We start from the raw sequence: 16,452 nt of genomic DNA, 5'->3' as shown, positions 1-16,452 counted from the left end.
TCTTACTTGAAGCGGAGCTCGTTTTATGCATCGTGAGAGATAAGTTCAGGAAAGACTGAGAGAACTTGAGGAAAAATGACAACATGGAAAAAAAAGCTTGTAGAATGCAGCTCATCAAAGGCCTTTGGGTTTAGCCTCTCTCCGAGGGCAGTTCTCCACCCGCTCCCGAAGCCGAAGGCACTGGTGGAGACACGCTTCTGGCCCACCCTGCTCAGCAGGGCCCGCTGGGCCACAGCACGCGGGCCCCAGAGGACGCCTCCGGCTCCCCGTCCTCCGGCGTGTGGGTTCCCAGGCACCTGGCGAGAGGGAGGACTAAGTGTCTGTTTTTCAAAGCCACGGTCCAGAGCCACGCTTTTCAAAGAGCGCCTCAGACCGGAGGAGGAGCTTGTGCCAGACTGTGTGTCCCTCGGCGCTTCCCTCACCAAGAAAGCCTCGCTGCAAAACACAGGCAGCAGGGCAGCTTGGGGGTGCGCTGGGCGTGATTCCGGCTCGAGTCCCTTAGCGCGCCGCCGGCCTGGGACGCGTGGTGTGGGGACAGGTGGCCGGTCGGTCTGTGCCCCCTTCCCTGGTTCCTCCGATTTGCAGGCCCCAACTCGCGCTCTGGTGTGTGTACACAAGAGGGTGCTGTTTTCTGGGACTGTCACCAGGCAGTTACAAACCACCGCCGCGGGTGGGCGGGGTGGGACATGTCAGAATCTGCATCTATTTTGAAAGGGTTCCTGACACACCCACTGAGGGGCCTGAGCAGCACAGGAGCGTTGGGGGGGGGGGTGCACCCTGAGGGTGCTGAGGAACTGGGGGAGGGGTCCCCGCAGACTGCGGCGGGGCGAGGCTTTGAGGCGAGTGTTTGCGGGAAGTTGGATCATCCTGGGTCTTGTTCATCGAGGTGCCTTCTAGGCAGCTGGACGGGGAGGCCCCGGAGGCCGGCAGCTGCCGGAGTCTGGTGTGCCCAGAGGCCTTCATTTGGGCACTTGGGGCACAGATGGTAGGTGATATTGGAAACCGTGAGATCAAAACGCGTGTGGAGAGGAGAGGAGATCCAGGGCCGCGCTTCGGGCGCTGCGGCTGTTCAAGGGTCATGCAGATGGAAGAGGGAGGAACGGAGACTGAGGAAGGGGGTCGCCGGGGCGGGAGGCCAGAGCGGCTGCCCTGGAGCCCGGGGCAGGAGAGGGATGGCCGGATCAGCGCCAGGGACGGGCCAGCGCAGAGATGACCCCAGGCAGCCCCAGAGAAGTGTGGGCGGAGCACCGAGGGGAGAGTGCAGCGAGGAACTGGGCTGTCAGAGGAACAGGAGTGGCAGGGAGCGGGAGCCGAGCTGCCTTGAGCTGCCGTGGGGCAGATGTTTAAAGAGGATGTGAGATAAGAAGGCTGTGGGGAGGGGTATTCTCCTGGAGCAAGAAAGCGGGAGGGTCTGAAGAGATGCCTCCGGGTCATTGAGAATGTTGGGGGGGGCTTGGGGTCAGGCACAGTTCATGGTACTACGCGGATCAGACTGAGGACCCACTGTTGGCGGCAGCTGGACGGGGGCGTGGCCACCCGCGGGGGCTTCTGATTGGTTCTGTTTTCTCAGGAGCCTCGAGGCAGGCCCTTGTCGGGTGGGGGGGCGAGGGGGAGGGAAGCCTTGGGGCCAGAGGAGACAAGGAAAACAGCCGGGAAGCAGGGCTGAGTGGGCTAAGGACCCGCGAGTTCCTGAGAGTCACTCGGATGGCATCTTTCTGGTTTTTTGTTTGCCTCTTTCACTCCCCCCAGCCCCCGTAGCTGACATTCAGCATAATCCCAGTGTGCGGTACATGCTTAATAACCAGTCGCAGATTTCAGAACCGGAATCCCATGTACGCACAAGTCCGTTACGGCTAACTGCGTGCTGTGCTTGCTGTTCCACGCTCCTTCCGCCTCCAACCCTCACGGCAGCTGCCTGGGCAGCAGCCGGAGCCGCCAGTGGGGACCGGAGCCCCAGGGCCGTGAGGAGCAGGTGATGCCGGTGACGATGAGGCTGGGGCGTGCAAAGGCCCCATGCCACGCCCGAGACCGGTCAGCACTGGGGGTCGCTGCAGAGATGTGACTCTCAGCCCACACCTGTGACCCCGGGCTTCTTCCTGCCCATCCCCCCTCCTCATCTTCGCAGTGAGAGACCCGAGGCCCGGGCGGCTTCTGACGTGTGCAAGCTGAGCCTGGAGCCAAGTCCCTTCTCAGCTCAGTGTCCTTCCCCGTGCCATCAGGAGACCCGCACACCCAGGCCTCCCTCTGCAGTCCAGGTCCCTGGTGACGGTGGCTGCTCTTTGCAGGAGCTGCGTTGTTTCAAACCTTAGCAACTGGGTGCCTGGCCGTGGCCCTGGCTCTCGAGTGTAGGGGCGCGGCCCTCCAGGAGAGGGCAGCCTTGCACGCGGGAACACGCCCGGGGACTTCCAGGCCCGGGCTGTAGAGGAGGTTTGCTCACAGCGCTGGGTCTCAGGCAGGGACCTCACCCCGCGGCGGCGCCCGGCTGTGTCTGGAGACATTTGGGGTTGGCATGACGGGAGGAGTAGAGGGAGGATGCTCCTGGCATCGAGGGGGTACAGGCTGTGGACGCTGCTGGACACCCGACGGGGCACAGGGCCGGCCCTGCCCCCCACGAAGAGCCCGTGTGAGGGAGAGCCGGCCCACGGCCCTGCAGCCGACGCAGAGGAACAGGGGGCGGCTCCCGCGGGCGCTCGGTGACCAGCCCACAGCGCCGCGCGGCCCAGGGTCTGGAGGCAGCGTGGGCCTCGACCTTGCACCTTTGCCGCTGCCTGCCGTCCAGCGCCCTCCAGGGCTGAGCTGGGATGGCTGCGACGGTGCCGTGGGCGGCACGAGGCACCCCTGTTCTCCCTCCTGTCCCAGGGAAGCGTTCCCCACCCCAAACCCAGCGTGATGTCTTGGTCCTGCTCCTGCCCCCGGCACCAGGGCGCCACGGAGCTGAGGCTCGCCTGCCATCCCCGCCCTGCGGGCTGGGGAAGCTCTTCCGAAACCCGCCCGCTCTGGAAAGCAGGCGCGCTTGCTAGGGCCTTACCTGAGACAGGGGCGCGCCTCGCGCCAGAAAGAGCCCAGTGTTCGATAAATGTCAGCGTCCCTCTGCAGGGCAGGCTGCCCGCGGCTCCTCACAATGCAGCTCTTGTCGGACGGAGCCCAGAGCGGAGGGGCGGAGACAGCGCTGTCCGGAGCCCGTGGGCCCACGCGGCCTCTTCGCCTCCGCTTCCTTCGCACAGGCCCTGCGGGGAGTGTCAGGCACCTGCATTATGGCTCTGAAAGCGGCATCCAGCTACGGGAGGGGGTAGGGCGCCGCCTTCAAAGGTGGCTCAGGGGGTGGGTCTTGTTGGGGACCGGAGGGCCCCTCAGCGCAGTGCGCTTAGACCTCGGAGCGGAGGATTGTGGCAGTCGCACAGGCTTTGACAAAGTGGGATCATATCGTGGGGCTAGCTCCGGAGATTGCTAGATGAAGGCGAATGAAGGAGGGGACAGCCCCACGCGAGGCAGGGTGGTGTCGGAGTCCCCTGCAGGCCTCGGTCCGGCGCGGCGTTGTGCTCCCGAAATAGAACAGTAACGCTCGTTATCGGCTCCTGGGTGATATTTCCAGGACCAGGCCCTGTAGTAGCCACCTACCAGGCAGTGTCCCTCAAACCTCCCCAGGGAAGGGCTGTCGCGGATGAGGAGGCCAGGGCTCCAAGCGGCTTGACCCGGCTCCGCAGGGCAGGGGGGGCTGAGGTCCGGACCTGGAAGGGTAACCGTGAGGCCCAGCGGACATTTAAAGCGCGCCAGGAGACTTTGTTCTTGAGGTGAAACCTGAAACGAATCCCTTAGACAGAAGGAAGGTCCTTGTCCCCTTTAGAAGGGCCGCATGTTCCGTGACGCAGGCTCTGTGTGTGGTCCCGACAGCTCTGTGCGGCTCTGTTTGTGTCCCCAAGTGCCGTGGTAGGGCAGCCGGGGGCCTTGGAGCCCGTGGGCCGGCCTCCCAGTCTCCCACGCGCTGGGCGCGGTGTGGTGTCCCAGAGGCCTTGGCTCCCCCAGGCCTCAGTTCTCACGCCCACGAAGTGGGGTGAGCATTCGAGTGCACGCCACACGCCTTGCAACTCTCCTGCCCACCCTCCCCTGTAATTGCTGTGTTCGGATCGCTCGTAGGTTCAGTGCGTCCACGGTTTCTCGTGTTTGCTACAGAGCATTTAAACGGCGGTGGTGCGTCACCCTCGGCGTGGGCGTCCGGGGGTCGCGGAACGGCAAAGGCCAGGCGCGAGGAAGTGTGTCCTGGCGGACCGCCCTCCGGGCCGGGGGCAACATGGATGCGAAGCATGTTTGTGTTTCACGCTTCAGGAGCCGCCCGGGTCACGGGAGCCGGCCACGTGGAGTACACGCCTCTCTCCGGCATTCGGTACCTGTGGGGGTACCACCTCGTGGGCCTCGTCTGGACCAGCGAATTCATCCTCGCGTGCCAGCGAATGACGGTGGCTGGGGCGGTGGTCGCCTGCTATTTCACCAGGTAGGTCCAGCCCTCGCTCTTGTCCGTCTGTTCTTGTGCGTCCTGCTGTGCGTCTCGCGAGGAAAGTTGGAATTTTGACAGCACCTGTCAAAGGGGTTGGGTTGGCAAGTACTAAGTGAAGCTAAAAGTTTGTCTGGATACTTATTTAGTGGCGAAAAGAAGTGGTGTTCCCTAAATCTGCCACCGTTCCAAGCTCTTTTTTAAAAAATAAATAAATATGTCCTCGACTGACATATTTATTGATTGGGGCGGGGGGTGGAAGAAGAGAGAGAGAGAGAGAGAGAAACATCATCGATCAGTTGCCTTCCATACGCACCCAGACCGGGAATCAAACCTGCGACCTTTCAGTGTACGAGACGACGCTCCAACCAACGGAGCCACCCAGCCAGGGCCCAGGCCCTTCACGTGGAGATAGGAACTTCAGAAGGAAGCCCAGCAGGGACATGACAGTCTGCTTAGATGGAGGCGAGAGGCAGCCGAAAGGCCTCGCGGACCCCGCCCTGCAAAAAAGTGCTGGTCTGTCTGGGACGCACTGAAGTAACCTCTGGGGACCCGCATCTGTCCTAGGAAAACGAGGGGAACATGCGCTTGGAAAATAACGGAGCCCTCAGGCACCTGTGTCTGACTGTAAAGCGTGACCGATGTCCTGTAAGTGCCAGTGCATTAGCTACACGGAGCGACGCGTACTTAAGTGTTTCTGCCCTGTGACCCCACAGAATAATGGGGGACACGCCCTGCCCTCGGCGCCCCCCCTCCAGAGTGCGGGGCTCCACGGGGGCAGCGGTGGCGCCTGGGGGTGGGGGCCAGGGCAGTGCCGGGGCTGGACCCAGAACAGGAAGTTCAGTCCCGTGGGGCTGCTGCGTCTCCCGCCTCGGCCGGTGAGCAGGTGAACAGGTGAGCCGGTGAGCAGGTGAACAGAGACCCTGGGGGAGAGAGTGTCGCAGGGGTGGCGCATGCCCCGGGCAGTCACCTCCTGCCCTGTAAGGGGCCGGGGGGCTGAACACGGCGCTGCTCCTGGGGCCCCCGTCACTGTGTCGTTCGCCGTGCGAGAGGCGCAGAGGGGCTGTAGCCCTCGGCTCTACGCGTCGGGGGGCCGGCGGGGCGCGTCCCCTGCGGCTGGGTTGCAGAGCAGCGATTGTACCAGCCAGACCGGCTGACGGCGGCAGCCGGGTTACCACGGAGCCACGGAAGCGAAGCATTTCCAGTGGCGGCTCCTGGTTGGGACTGTGAGGGCGGCGCGTGTGCGCACCCCCGCCCCCCACTCCGCGTCCCCACGGAAGAATGAGAAAGGCGTGGGCGTGCACAGGACAGCGACCAGCAGAGGCCATGCAGCGGGTCAGAGACGGCCACCCGGCGCTGACCGCTGTGGGGAGGGAGCCGGAACGAGGGGCCTGCCTGCGCGTGCTGCGTGGGGATGGGGGTGGACGTAAGATGCTGGCCGATCGGAGCCCCCAAACCTCGCGCGGCTCAGGAACTCGCGTGTGAACGCGCTTCTGAAGGTTAGCCGGGCATCTTCCTGCGGAGCAGTCAGTCCACGCCAGCGGGGGGCAGAGGAGGGCTGGATGGGGGGCGTCTGACCCAGCGGGAGCTGCGGCCCCCTCCCTGCACCATCCCTGGCCCACGTTCCGCAGCTCAGCCCCCCGGAGGCGGCAGCCGGGTGGGTGTCCCTGAGGATTCTTCATTGGAGAACTTGCCTAACCCAGAGTGGGGAGGTCCAGCTGGTGCCACGTGGGGCTCCCCAGCAACATGACCTGGTCCTCTGACTCTGAACGGACAGTGACAGTCACCCACCCCCTCGCAGAGCTTCCAGCTCACCCCTGGGCACCGCCTCTTACATGCAAAGGGCAACCAGTGATTACCAGACGTTTGAAGAAAACCTCCGGAGAAAGGAAGATCGAACTGAACAAAACAAAAGCAGTTTAGGGAAACAGGGGCCATGCAGGCAGCAGAAGAAAACTACAAAAACCAATAAAAAACATATTATCTTTAGAACAAAGCAATACAGCATCCGTAAATAAGGAGAAAGGAATAGAGAGCGAGAAAGACCTCTTAGTAATTAAAAATATGATTACAAAGTAAAACTTTTTTATTAAAGGATGAAAATATGAAATTGAAGAACTTCTAGGAGATAGAGGCGGAGGGAAAAACAGATGGAAGGTAGGAGAGAAAGCATGAAAAGTTAGAACATAAGTTTAGGAGAGCCAATATCTGACTAGTGTGAGTTCCACAAACAGAGAACAAAGGAAAAAGAAGGGATGAAATCATCAAAGTTTCTCAAAGCTGGAGGGCAGGACTAAAGATAAGACCCTAGAAGCTTCCAGATGGGAAAAGCAGATCGCAGGCTGAGGATCCAGGCCTGGCGCGGGCCCTGGCGTTCAGCCGCAGCCAGGATGGCGGCGGGGCCAGGCTGCCCGAGGCCCCCGGAGAGGGGGTTTCCGGCCTGGAGTTCCCGACCTGCCCACACTGTCAGTCAAAGGAGAGAAAAGTCCTGTTCGGGCCTGGGACATGTCAAAGGGCTTTCCTCCCACGTTGCTTCTCAGGAAGGATGTTCTGTGTTGCAATGAATGAGCCAGCCATTCATGGGACTCAGGAATGGGCTTGAACCCAGTGGAGAGGGGAAGACGCTTTCTCAGCGGGCGGCGCGTGGCCATGGAGGCAACAGGCTGTCGGAGGCGGGGGCCGGAGGGGTGGGCTCCAGGCCGGTGTCTCCAAGGGAAGCAGCAGCCAGGGGAATCCAGGTGTGCTTGACCACGTGCAGGGAAGATGTATGCTTTGCCAAAGGCCGTGGAAAACCAAGCAAATAAAAAAAATGTAAAGCATTTACTGACCTCAGGAGAACCCAGAAGCCGTACAGGAAAGGGAATATAATCAGAATTCACTACTACTCGGATCAGTTATTTATGTACCAATGATACGATCTTATGTATAGAAAACTCGAGAGACACCACCCAAGAACTGATAGAACTAACTGATGAGTTCGGTAAAGGTGCAGGATACAAAATGCACACACAGAATACTGTAGCATTTTCTGAGCACTAACGAGGAAATATCTAAAAGAGAAATAAAAATAAACCCACTCAAAATAGCATCAAAAACAATAAAATACTTAGAAATAAATTTAACCAAGGAGGTGTAAGACTTATACACTGAAAACTAAAAGGTTTTGATAAGATATTGAAGAAGACACAAACAAATGGAAAGATCCCCTGTGTTCATGGATCGAAAGAATTAATATTGTTAAACTGTCCATACCACCCAAAGCTATCTACAGAGGTGATACAACCCTCATCGAATTTCTGATGGCATTTTCCATAGAAGTAGAAAAAAACAATTCTAAAATTTGAATGGAGCCACAAAAGACCCCAAATAGGCAAAAACAATCCGGAGAAAAACTAGAAGTATCACACTTTCTGATATCGAACTATATTACAGGCATATAGTAATCAAAACACTATGGCACTGGCATAGAAATAGACACAGAGGTCACTGGAACACAGTCAAGAGCTCAGAGTTACGCTTCACCAATACCGTCACCTAATATTTGACACAGGAGCCAAGGAAAGCCAGTGGGGGAAGGGCAGCCTCTACAGGAAATGAGGCTGGAAGACCGGACAGTCACAGGCAGGAGAGCGAAACCACACCCCTGTCTTACACCACTCCCAAGAATTAATTAGAAGGGGATTGAAGGCTTAAACAGGAGGACAGACACTGTAAAATTCCTGGGAAAAAACTCAAGGGGAAAGTTCCTTGACTTTGGACTGGGCTCCATTTTTTGAATATGACCAAAGGCACAGGCAACAAACCCGAAAACTTAGAAGTGGGACTGCACCAAACGGAAAGGCTGCTCAGCAAAAGAAACAGCAGGATGGAAAGGCGGCCTCTGGGAAGGGAACGAATATATGCAAATCAGATATCCGATAAGGGGCTAATATACAAAATATGCAAAACTCCTATGGCTCAAAAGAAAAACCACCCAACCGAAAAATGGGCAGAGGAAACTGAATGGACGTTTGTACTAAGAGGACACGCAGGTGGCCAGCAGGTACATGAAAAGGTGCTCAACATCACTCATCACGGGACTGCCTGAGGGACGGGGGAAAGGGGGGAAATTGGACAACAATTAGGGTAGCATAACCAAAATATTTAAAAAATAAAAGGCAGGATTTTTTTTAGCACTACAATTTATTAAAGAGTCCTACTTTCTCTTTTGATTTTGTGTCTAATTTTGAAACCTCAAGGTTTTTCCTGATCTCAAAGCTCATGCTTCATTTTTTTAAATCTTTAACTTTCCATGAGGTTCACGATTCCTTCCCCGCGTGTTCTCGCCCGCACGCAGGCCGAGGATTTAACGCAGCCAGCCGGCCTTCGCCGTCCGCACTCCCCCGAGCCCAGGGGCCGGAGAGTTCCTGCGGAGACCGTCAGGCCCCAGGGTCTGGGCCACCTGTAGGATGTCCCTCTTTTTCAGTTGCCTCTCTTGTGCTGTGATAGCCCAGCATCTGAAATCTCCCAAGGCAGCCACGGGGAGCCCTGGGCTACCCCTGTGGAGTCCCAGTGAGAGCCGAGCTTGCGCCTGGGACCCTGGAGTCTCCGTCGGGACAGTGGTTCATCCCGTCCGGGTGAAGCCTCAGAAGGCCCATGCCTGACCCCACACGGCAGCGCCCAGAGGACAGGCCGGGGCCCCACACGTAGGTCCCCGTGGGGTGGGAAGCAGACCCTCCCACCAACCCAGCACCACAAGACGTTCAAAGGCACACAAACCTCCTCAATGGAAAAGTAAACATTCTTTCTTAAAGGAAAAAGAAAAAAAAAAAAAGGGGGAGGAGGGCGTGTCAGATTTTCCCGGCCTGTCTGCTCTGCCTGGGGATCCGATCAGAGTGCGGCCCCATCGGTGCGGCTCCCTGGCTCTGCCGCCTCCCGGGGACACGCGTGGGCCGTGACCGGGCTGTGGTGCTGCCACCCTCTCCCTCTTCCTCCCTCCCTCCCTCCTCTCTCCTGGGTGATTAGCAGCAAGCAGGGCCGTTGCCAACTCTGGAGGCCTTTCTGGCTGCGTTCCTTCCTCCGTCAAATGGAGGCCCTTGTCAGAAGCTCATCCCTGAGCAACCCGACCCCGCTGCAGAATCCCCTGCCGGGAAGGAACCCGGCTGTGCTTGGGCCCAGAGAGGCGGCTTCCGGGAACGGCCTGGCTCTCTGGAGCGGGCCTGCGCGGAATCCGAGGGTCAGGGCGCGTGCCTGGGCCGCGCTGTCCTCTGCGTGACCCTCAGGTTTTGGGGTGGGGGGGGCGCGGTCCTTTGCCTGTCACTTCTCTCCCTGCTTGTGCAACTGGGATTTGCATTCTCGGGAGCTGTGTCCTGACAAGTCCTGCAGATGAGTCACAGGACGTGGCCTTTGTGGAGTGGGGGTCAGCCCGGTTTCAGGGCCTCCAGCCGAGCCCACGCTCGCCGCAGGGGGTTCCCTGTCCCCAGCCACCGTCCTGCCCGTGTAACCAGCAGTGGTTTCAATGACCCAGCCAAGGCAGGTGGCCTTTCCCTGTGTGATTCACACCTTGCAGATGGTTACAGAGTGGAGCTTCTGAAAATTAAAACGAGAGTAATAGGCCCCTTAAGGGGCTGTTGGGGGGATCGGTGTTGTCAAGAGGGAACCTGGTTTGTTTTACCCCATCGGCGGCTTTTATAACATCTTCTGTTGTATGTTTGTCGCGCTGAGTGCCGCCAGAAGGGACGAGTCGCCCCAGTGCCCGGCGCTGCCCCGTGCTCGCCGCCGCTGCTGCGCGCTGTCGGTGCCCTGGCCGATCTGGACCGGAACGCGGCGACCCTTTCGCAGCAGTCGTTTTTAAGGGGCGCCTTTTCTTCCTGTTCCCAGAAACGGTAACGACCCTCCCGACCGCCCAGTCCTGTCATCACTCGCCACCCTCTTCTGCTACCACCCGGGGACAGCCGCCAAAGGCTCACTCCTCATCCCTGCGGCGAGCATTCCTGGAGCTGCCGTCCTGTGCATGTCTCATGCTCTGAGAGGCCAGGTGAGGAGGCCCCGCAACCGCACCCTCACCTTGCAGGAACCTGCAGCAGGTCCCGGGGCAGCCCTGTGACCTGGGAGGCGGCCATTCCAAAGGCCACGCGCCGCACCCCCCCCCCAAACTGCTTCTGGTTCCCAGGGCTGGGCTTCCCCCCCCCCACCCCGACACGGGAGGGGGGTGGGGTCAGGAGGGGGCCCTTCGGGGAGAGGCAAGCTTCTTATTCAAATGCCGAACAAATGGGAGGGATTTGTCAGAGGAAATTTAAACCCGTGTTTTTGGACATTTAGGGGCTTTCTCTTTTAAAGGAAGAAAACACTACAAGATAACGTTTGTTTTTTAATGCTAAAACATCCCCTGCCTTTGCGTTTCCTAGGGGGCGCCGTGGGGAGTCACTGGTGTGTGTGTGTGAGAGGGAGGGAGGGAGCGAAGAGTGAGAACTGGGCAGCGTGACCCAAATCCCAGCCCCAAGACAGAAGACTGAGGGCCTTTGTCCGGGCTTTTCTCCGCCCCGGCTCGGATTTCCGAGCACAGTGGCCCCGAATGCCAGCAGGAACCAGAGCCCCAGGAGAACAGCTGTTCTCAGGGTGTTTCTGCCACCGCACAGGGCGGGGCTGGACTGCGCCCAGGGCTCTGCCCGGCAGCGCTGAGCGCCCTGCCCCGCCCCCCGCGCCCGCGCCAGGGGCTGGGTCAGAGTTTCACAAACCTGACTCCAGCCTGGGGGCCCAGGGAGGCAGTCTCGGCAAACTGGAGGCCTTTTACACGGGGCCCCTTATTGCACTCAGGGGTGTTCTTACCAGCTCTTTTAAGCAGACGTCTGAATTGTTGATATTTTTAAGTCCCAAATCAAGATTTGAGATTAGCGTATCATTGATTGGATCTCAGAAAAAGTTCCCCAGCCTCCGTGTCTGGAAATGCCGGCAACACAGTCGCACCCGCCCCCCACCCCCGCCCCGCCCCGCCCCACCCCTCCCCGCCCCTGCGCTCCCTTGTACTTCTGTGGAAATGGTGCTTTGTAGGTGCTGGTTATGAGCCTGCAGTAAAAGAGAGTTAAGTTTAATATTTTTGGAAATAAATTCTATAGAGAGACTTTCAGGGCTGAATTTCAAGGGATAAAAAATACATACATGTTGGTGACTTGCAGAGGCATTTCCACTTCCAGGTGAAATCCGGCTACGCTGGCTCCTGCATTTTGAAATTTATCCTTCAATTTTAGGAAACTTGGAGGATTTCTTGATCATATATATATGATTACGTAAATATATATAAATTTCTATATAAAAAATATATAAATATATATTTACTCTTGTGGCTGATCCAATAACTAAAATAGACATAGACAGATGAACACGAGAAAATGACAATTTAGTTACGTGAGTGGGAACTCCAAGCTCAGGATCCAGCTCAGAGGCAGAGACATGACACTCCGAGCTGAGGACAAGCTCCGGCGCCTTGAGCCTTCGGAGGGGAGGAAGTCATTGCGGGACAATAGGAAGACCAGGGGTTCAGTAATCAGCAGTTTTTCCTGACTGTAGATGAATCAGAAACATTATTTCCAATGACCACTCTTATTAGGGACAAGGCCCTGAATTTAAGTTCTTTAGGGGAGAGGTACAAGTTCCTCTTGAGCCTGCAGGATCTTGGTTGCCTTCGGCACCACATAGTTCACACGCTGAAGGGGCACATCCTGGGGTCTGTTCTGTGTGTGTGGCAGGGGGGCGGGGGGGGGGTGGCGGTAATAGTCCCGGATTGAGGAGCAGCAGGGGACTTGCCATCCCTCCCTGAGGGTCTTCCACTCGGGGTAGAGCGCCTTCCCTAAGCCTGGGGGAGGAGTCAGCGGGCTGGCTTAAAAGGTTATTTATCCCCCCCCCCCCCCCCCCACTATCCCGTGAGGACCAAGGGGCCAAACGCCCTTCCAGTGACATGCCTGTTGGAGAAATGTGTCCTTTCTCCGGGGGAAAGCCCCGGTCTTGCTCAGCAGCCTGGCAGCCTGTGGTGTGTCTGCAGTTTAAACATTTCCCGCGGCCCCACACGATCCTTCCATCCTTTGTATTGCAAATGGCTCATTCACAACCACACCACCAGGCTGACAAGCCTCCAGGTCAAGTTTCATGCATCTGAACTAACGTGGGGACGAGAAAATGCCCATATAAGGCTGCGTTATTCCTGGGTCCTCAGAGAGGTCTATTTCAGGATTGTTTATCGGCATTTTCCTCTCAGACTCTGGGCTGTGGGTCGGATGCAATCAGCCCCCTCTCCTCTAAGGGTTTCTGTAAGTCATTCACTCTTGAGTTATACACTAGTCTAAGTTACAGTTCAAAGAACTAATTTATCCCTTGAAATTTAGCCCTGAAAATCTCATTATCGGATTCATTTACAAAAAACATAAACTTGATTCTTTTTTTTAATGTGAGCACATAACTAATATCTACAAAGCATCCTTTGTTTTATCGTCTTTGGGATGTGAATTTGTCATGACAACAAGCTGGTTTGAAAAAGCAGTTTATAACCGAAACACTGAAGGGGAGATGAAGGAAAAGAGGGTTTTTTTTGTTTGTTTGTTTTTGTTTTTTTACTGGAACCAGAGGGCCTAGTTTTTACCTTCGATAGTAAATAGGGACTAACCAACCCATTTCCCTTTCTGCTGAGGTCAACAGCAGTTGTAACAGGTAAGCCCATGAGAGAGAAACTTGGGTCCCTGGTGATACTAATCATAACGGTAATAACGATAACAATAAGCCGGAGCCTGCACGCAGTGGCGGAATCCCGCCCGCTTAGTGTGAGCAGCACTGCCACAGCGCCCCCAGATGTGCAGCCTCCAGGCAGAGACAGGGCGTGTGGACTTAGCCTGCCGCTCGCCTGCCTTCCCGGGTGGTTTCTGACTCTGTTCCTGTGGCTCTGCTCCTGCTCCCAGTGGTCAAGTGCCTGGTCCAGGTGTGTGTGCAGGTGCTGCTCCAGCTGTCTCCGCTGTCTGGACAGATGCCTGGGCCCTGTCAGCCAGGTACGTCTCCCCGCCTTGTCCCCGGACACAAGAGGGGCCCATGGGGCAGTGGAGGAGGGTGACTCTGTCTCTTAGCTCAGGGATTGGCAACTTTTTTCTAGAAGCGGCCAGGCTGTGTCAAAGTTTTTGGCTTCTGGGCCATACCCTCCTGGGCACCGCTGCTCACCTCTGCCAGGGCCAAGGGAGCAGCCATAAATGGGAGTGGCTCCGCCTGCTTGTGCCTCAGTAACACTCGATTGACAGACGCTGACATTTGAAGTCCATGTAATTTTCGTGTGTCAGGAAATCTTCTGACCCTTTTTTTCCTAACCATTTAAAAAATGTGAAAATTCTTCTCCGCTCTGGCCAGAAGAAGGCGGGCTGTCCGCTGGATGTGGGCTGGAGTCCGCAGCCCCCGCCCAGGGAACCTGGGTCGTCAAAGCATTTCTTCACATGAGGAAAGAAGTGTGTTTCTCTTTTCAGATATAAAAACGGGGAGAGGCTTTCGAAGCCCTGGCATGATGACTATAATCTGTCAGCTGAGAGCTCATTTTCAGTGTCTTCTGCAGGAGCTATAATTTTTCTGAACTAGGAAGAGAGTTGCCTCCCTGATTTTTACGTGTTTCTTGACCTTTCCCACTCAAGCCATCAACATTCCTTTGAAAATCAGAGAAATCGCGTACTGTCATTGTCTGGATTTCAGATTTTTTCTCTCTAGAGTCTCTCAAATTGATGGGAACTTGAATACGTGTTATGTTTCCGTGGATAATTTAGGAGATTTTAATAGCCCTTAGTCAGATTTACACAAATCAGTGTTTTTGTAAGTGAGCAAGCAGGCTGTTTAATAATTTGAACGTCCCCAGGAATCTCACATAGGGAACGGCTGCTTCTCAGTGCCCTCTTCCTAAAAGCCTGCTGGTGGAGGTCAAGGGAGAGTCCGGCCGTCCACGCTAAATGTCGCACAGGCGGACCTGCAAACACCGCTCACGGCTCAGGGGACAGTGGAGTCTTCCTGTGGGAAAGCTCTATGTTAAAGGCTCTTCTTAAGAATCTTGGAGTGCATGTTAGAGTGTATTTAGTTTCTATTTGGGTTGCTTCAAGCCAGCACACATAAAACACAGTAAAATACCACAGCACCTTCCAGAATGGCGGGTGTGGCCAGACCTGTGGCTGCCTTGTCCTGGGGGAGGGGCCCCCTCTCCCTCTGACCTCTGTGTGCACAGCTCAGAGGCCAGCGTCTTCCACAGAGGCTCGGAGATGCGTAATAATACGTGTATTATACAACTGTGATAATACACGTATGCGTGAAAACCAAGGCCAAGAAACACACAGGGAGACTGGGAAGGCAAGGGCAGCGGGACATCCGCAGCTGAAGGCGGTGGCCCCCTGCGGGCCCTGAGGTTGCACAACCAGCCCCCCTTGCTGTGGCGCATACACAGAGGTTCCTTCCGTGTCCCCCTTTCACGCGGAGTTTCCAGACACCCCCGTGGAAGCCTGGGGACTCCTCGTGGGTGGTGAGCGGAGAAATGGGCGGAGATTGAGGAGGAGGGAGGTGGGCCCGGGCCTCGTCCCGCCAGCGCCCCGCCTGCCTCCCCACCAGGGCGGCGCCACTTCCATCGGGTTGAGGAGTGGGCTTCCACCGACGGTGTCCTTTCAGGTCGGGACCCTGCTGCTGAAACCCATTGGGAAACCACAGTCTCGTGCCACGGTCATGTTCGTTTTGCTGCCCTGTTGTCCTGAGGGACCTAGTTTCAGCATTCTTCACTTTTATCACCTTATATTGGCCCAGAACCTTTCCCCTTGGGAGTTCAAAAGGTATCCAAGATCGTAAGAAGCTTAGTATTAACTGCACTGTAATTACCTTTGTAAAGGTGAGGAATCCTTGCAACAGATGTGCAGTGGGAGTCGCTGTCCCTGGGTCACAGAAAGGCTCCGCTGACCGTGATCCAGCCTGTAATGAACCAGTGTTGCACACGGCGATTGATCGTTTGGATTCTGATCATGGTGCTGGTGCATGACGCCTTGACCTTGTCAACAAAAACGTCACTGCTACCAGTCCGATGCCAAGGAGGGACACATGGCCTCCAGTCTACAGACGGGAGGAAACCAAAGTGCCCTCCCGTCAAAAGGGAGGTGGGCTTATATGGAGAAAGTATCTGCCCTAATCTCTGATTGGTCCATTTCTATGCAAATGAAGAGTTCAAATTTTCACAGTTTGATAAATTCAAATGGTACTGTCCTGATTGGTCAGATTTGTGCCTCCCGATTGGCATATGGAACCACTGGTCAGTAAAGATGCAAATGAGGATATGCCTGTGCAGCTCTGATTGGCTGGGGCAGGTCTTAGCCGATTGGTTGAAATGGGACTGTAGGGACTCCCGTGTGAGGTTGGGCCGAGCTGGCAGGAGCACAGTGCGTGCGGGAGGCCGGCCCCTCGGGCTGCGGTTGCTCCCTGAGGTGCGTCCTGCCTGCGGGCCTCTGCCGGCGAGGGCTGCTGCGCTCTGGTTATGGACCTGAAGCCCAGTTAACCATCAGGGTCCTTCTTGGCAGGAATTTTCCTGCTCAGGGTCAACAACCCAAACCAGCTGTGAGAGCATCCGTAACTGGGAGGCCCCTGCAGCTGACGGCGTCAGGCTGGGAGGCCGAGAGTTAAGAGATTGAGAAGGCAGGGGTGGGAGAGTGGAAAAGAAAGGGAAAGAACGGTGTGAATATCGATGGGGGGAGACCACGTCACCTCTAAATCGACTGCTGGGAGGCAGAGCGACGTAAGGGAGTTTAAGGGTGAAGGTAACTCTCATAGGACGGTGGTCAGCACAGTCATCGACCTCACTTGGCAGCGGACAGAAGAAAGGGAGCTGAAAGTGAGACCAGGAGCTTGGCCTTTTGGAACACTTCCTGGCCCCGGAATGAGTCACTCGGGGACGATGTCTCTGGAAATCAGATCATGAAAGGCTGAGGCCCGTGCCATGCCCC

General features: G+C 56.7%; 1 protein-coding gene across 3 annotated transcripts in view; it reads left to right on the top strand.

The window, feature by feature from the left end:
* The window catches only part of SLC44A3 (solute carrier family 44 member 3), a 47,439-nt gene that overhangs the window by 16,488 nt on the left and 14,499 nt on the right, over positions 1 to 16,452 (top strand). For all 3 annotated transcript variants that reach the window (XM_054564692.1, XM_054564691.1, XM_054564690.1), the window contains 3 exons: positions 4,324 to 4,489; positions 10,349 to 10,505; positions 13,414 to 13,500. In XM_054564692.1, coding sequence (XP_054420667.1) covers positions 4,324 to 4,489; positions 10,349 to 10,505; positions 13,414 to 13,500 — 410 coding nt within the window. The remainder of the gene's footprint in view (positions 1 to 4,323; positions 4,490 to 10,348; positions 10,506 to 13,413; positions 13,501 to 16,452) is intronic.

This window comes from Pteronotus mesoamericanus, unplaced genomic scaffold, assembly GCF_021234165.1.
Source record: "Pteronotus mesoamericanus isolate MK-2021 breed Mesoamerican mustached bat unplaced genomic scaffold, CSHL_Meso_final scaffold_99, whole genome shotgun sequence".
Taxonomy (NCBI): domain Eukaryota; kingdom Metazoa; phylum Chordata; class Mammalia; order Chiroptera; family Mormoopidae; genus Pteronotus; species Pteronotus mesoamericanus.
Note: the sequence above shows the minus strand (reverse complement) of the source record. Positions and strands in the feature narration are given on the sequence as shown.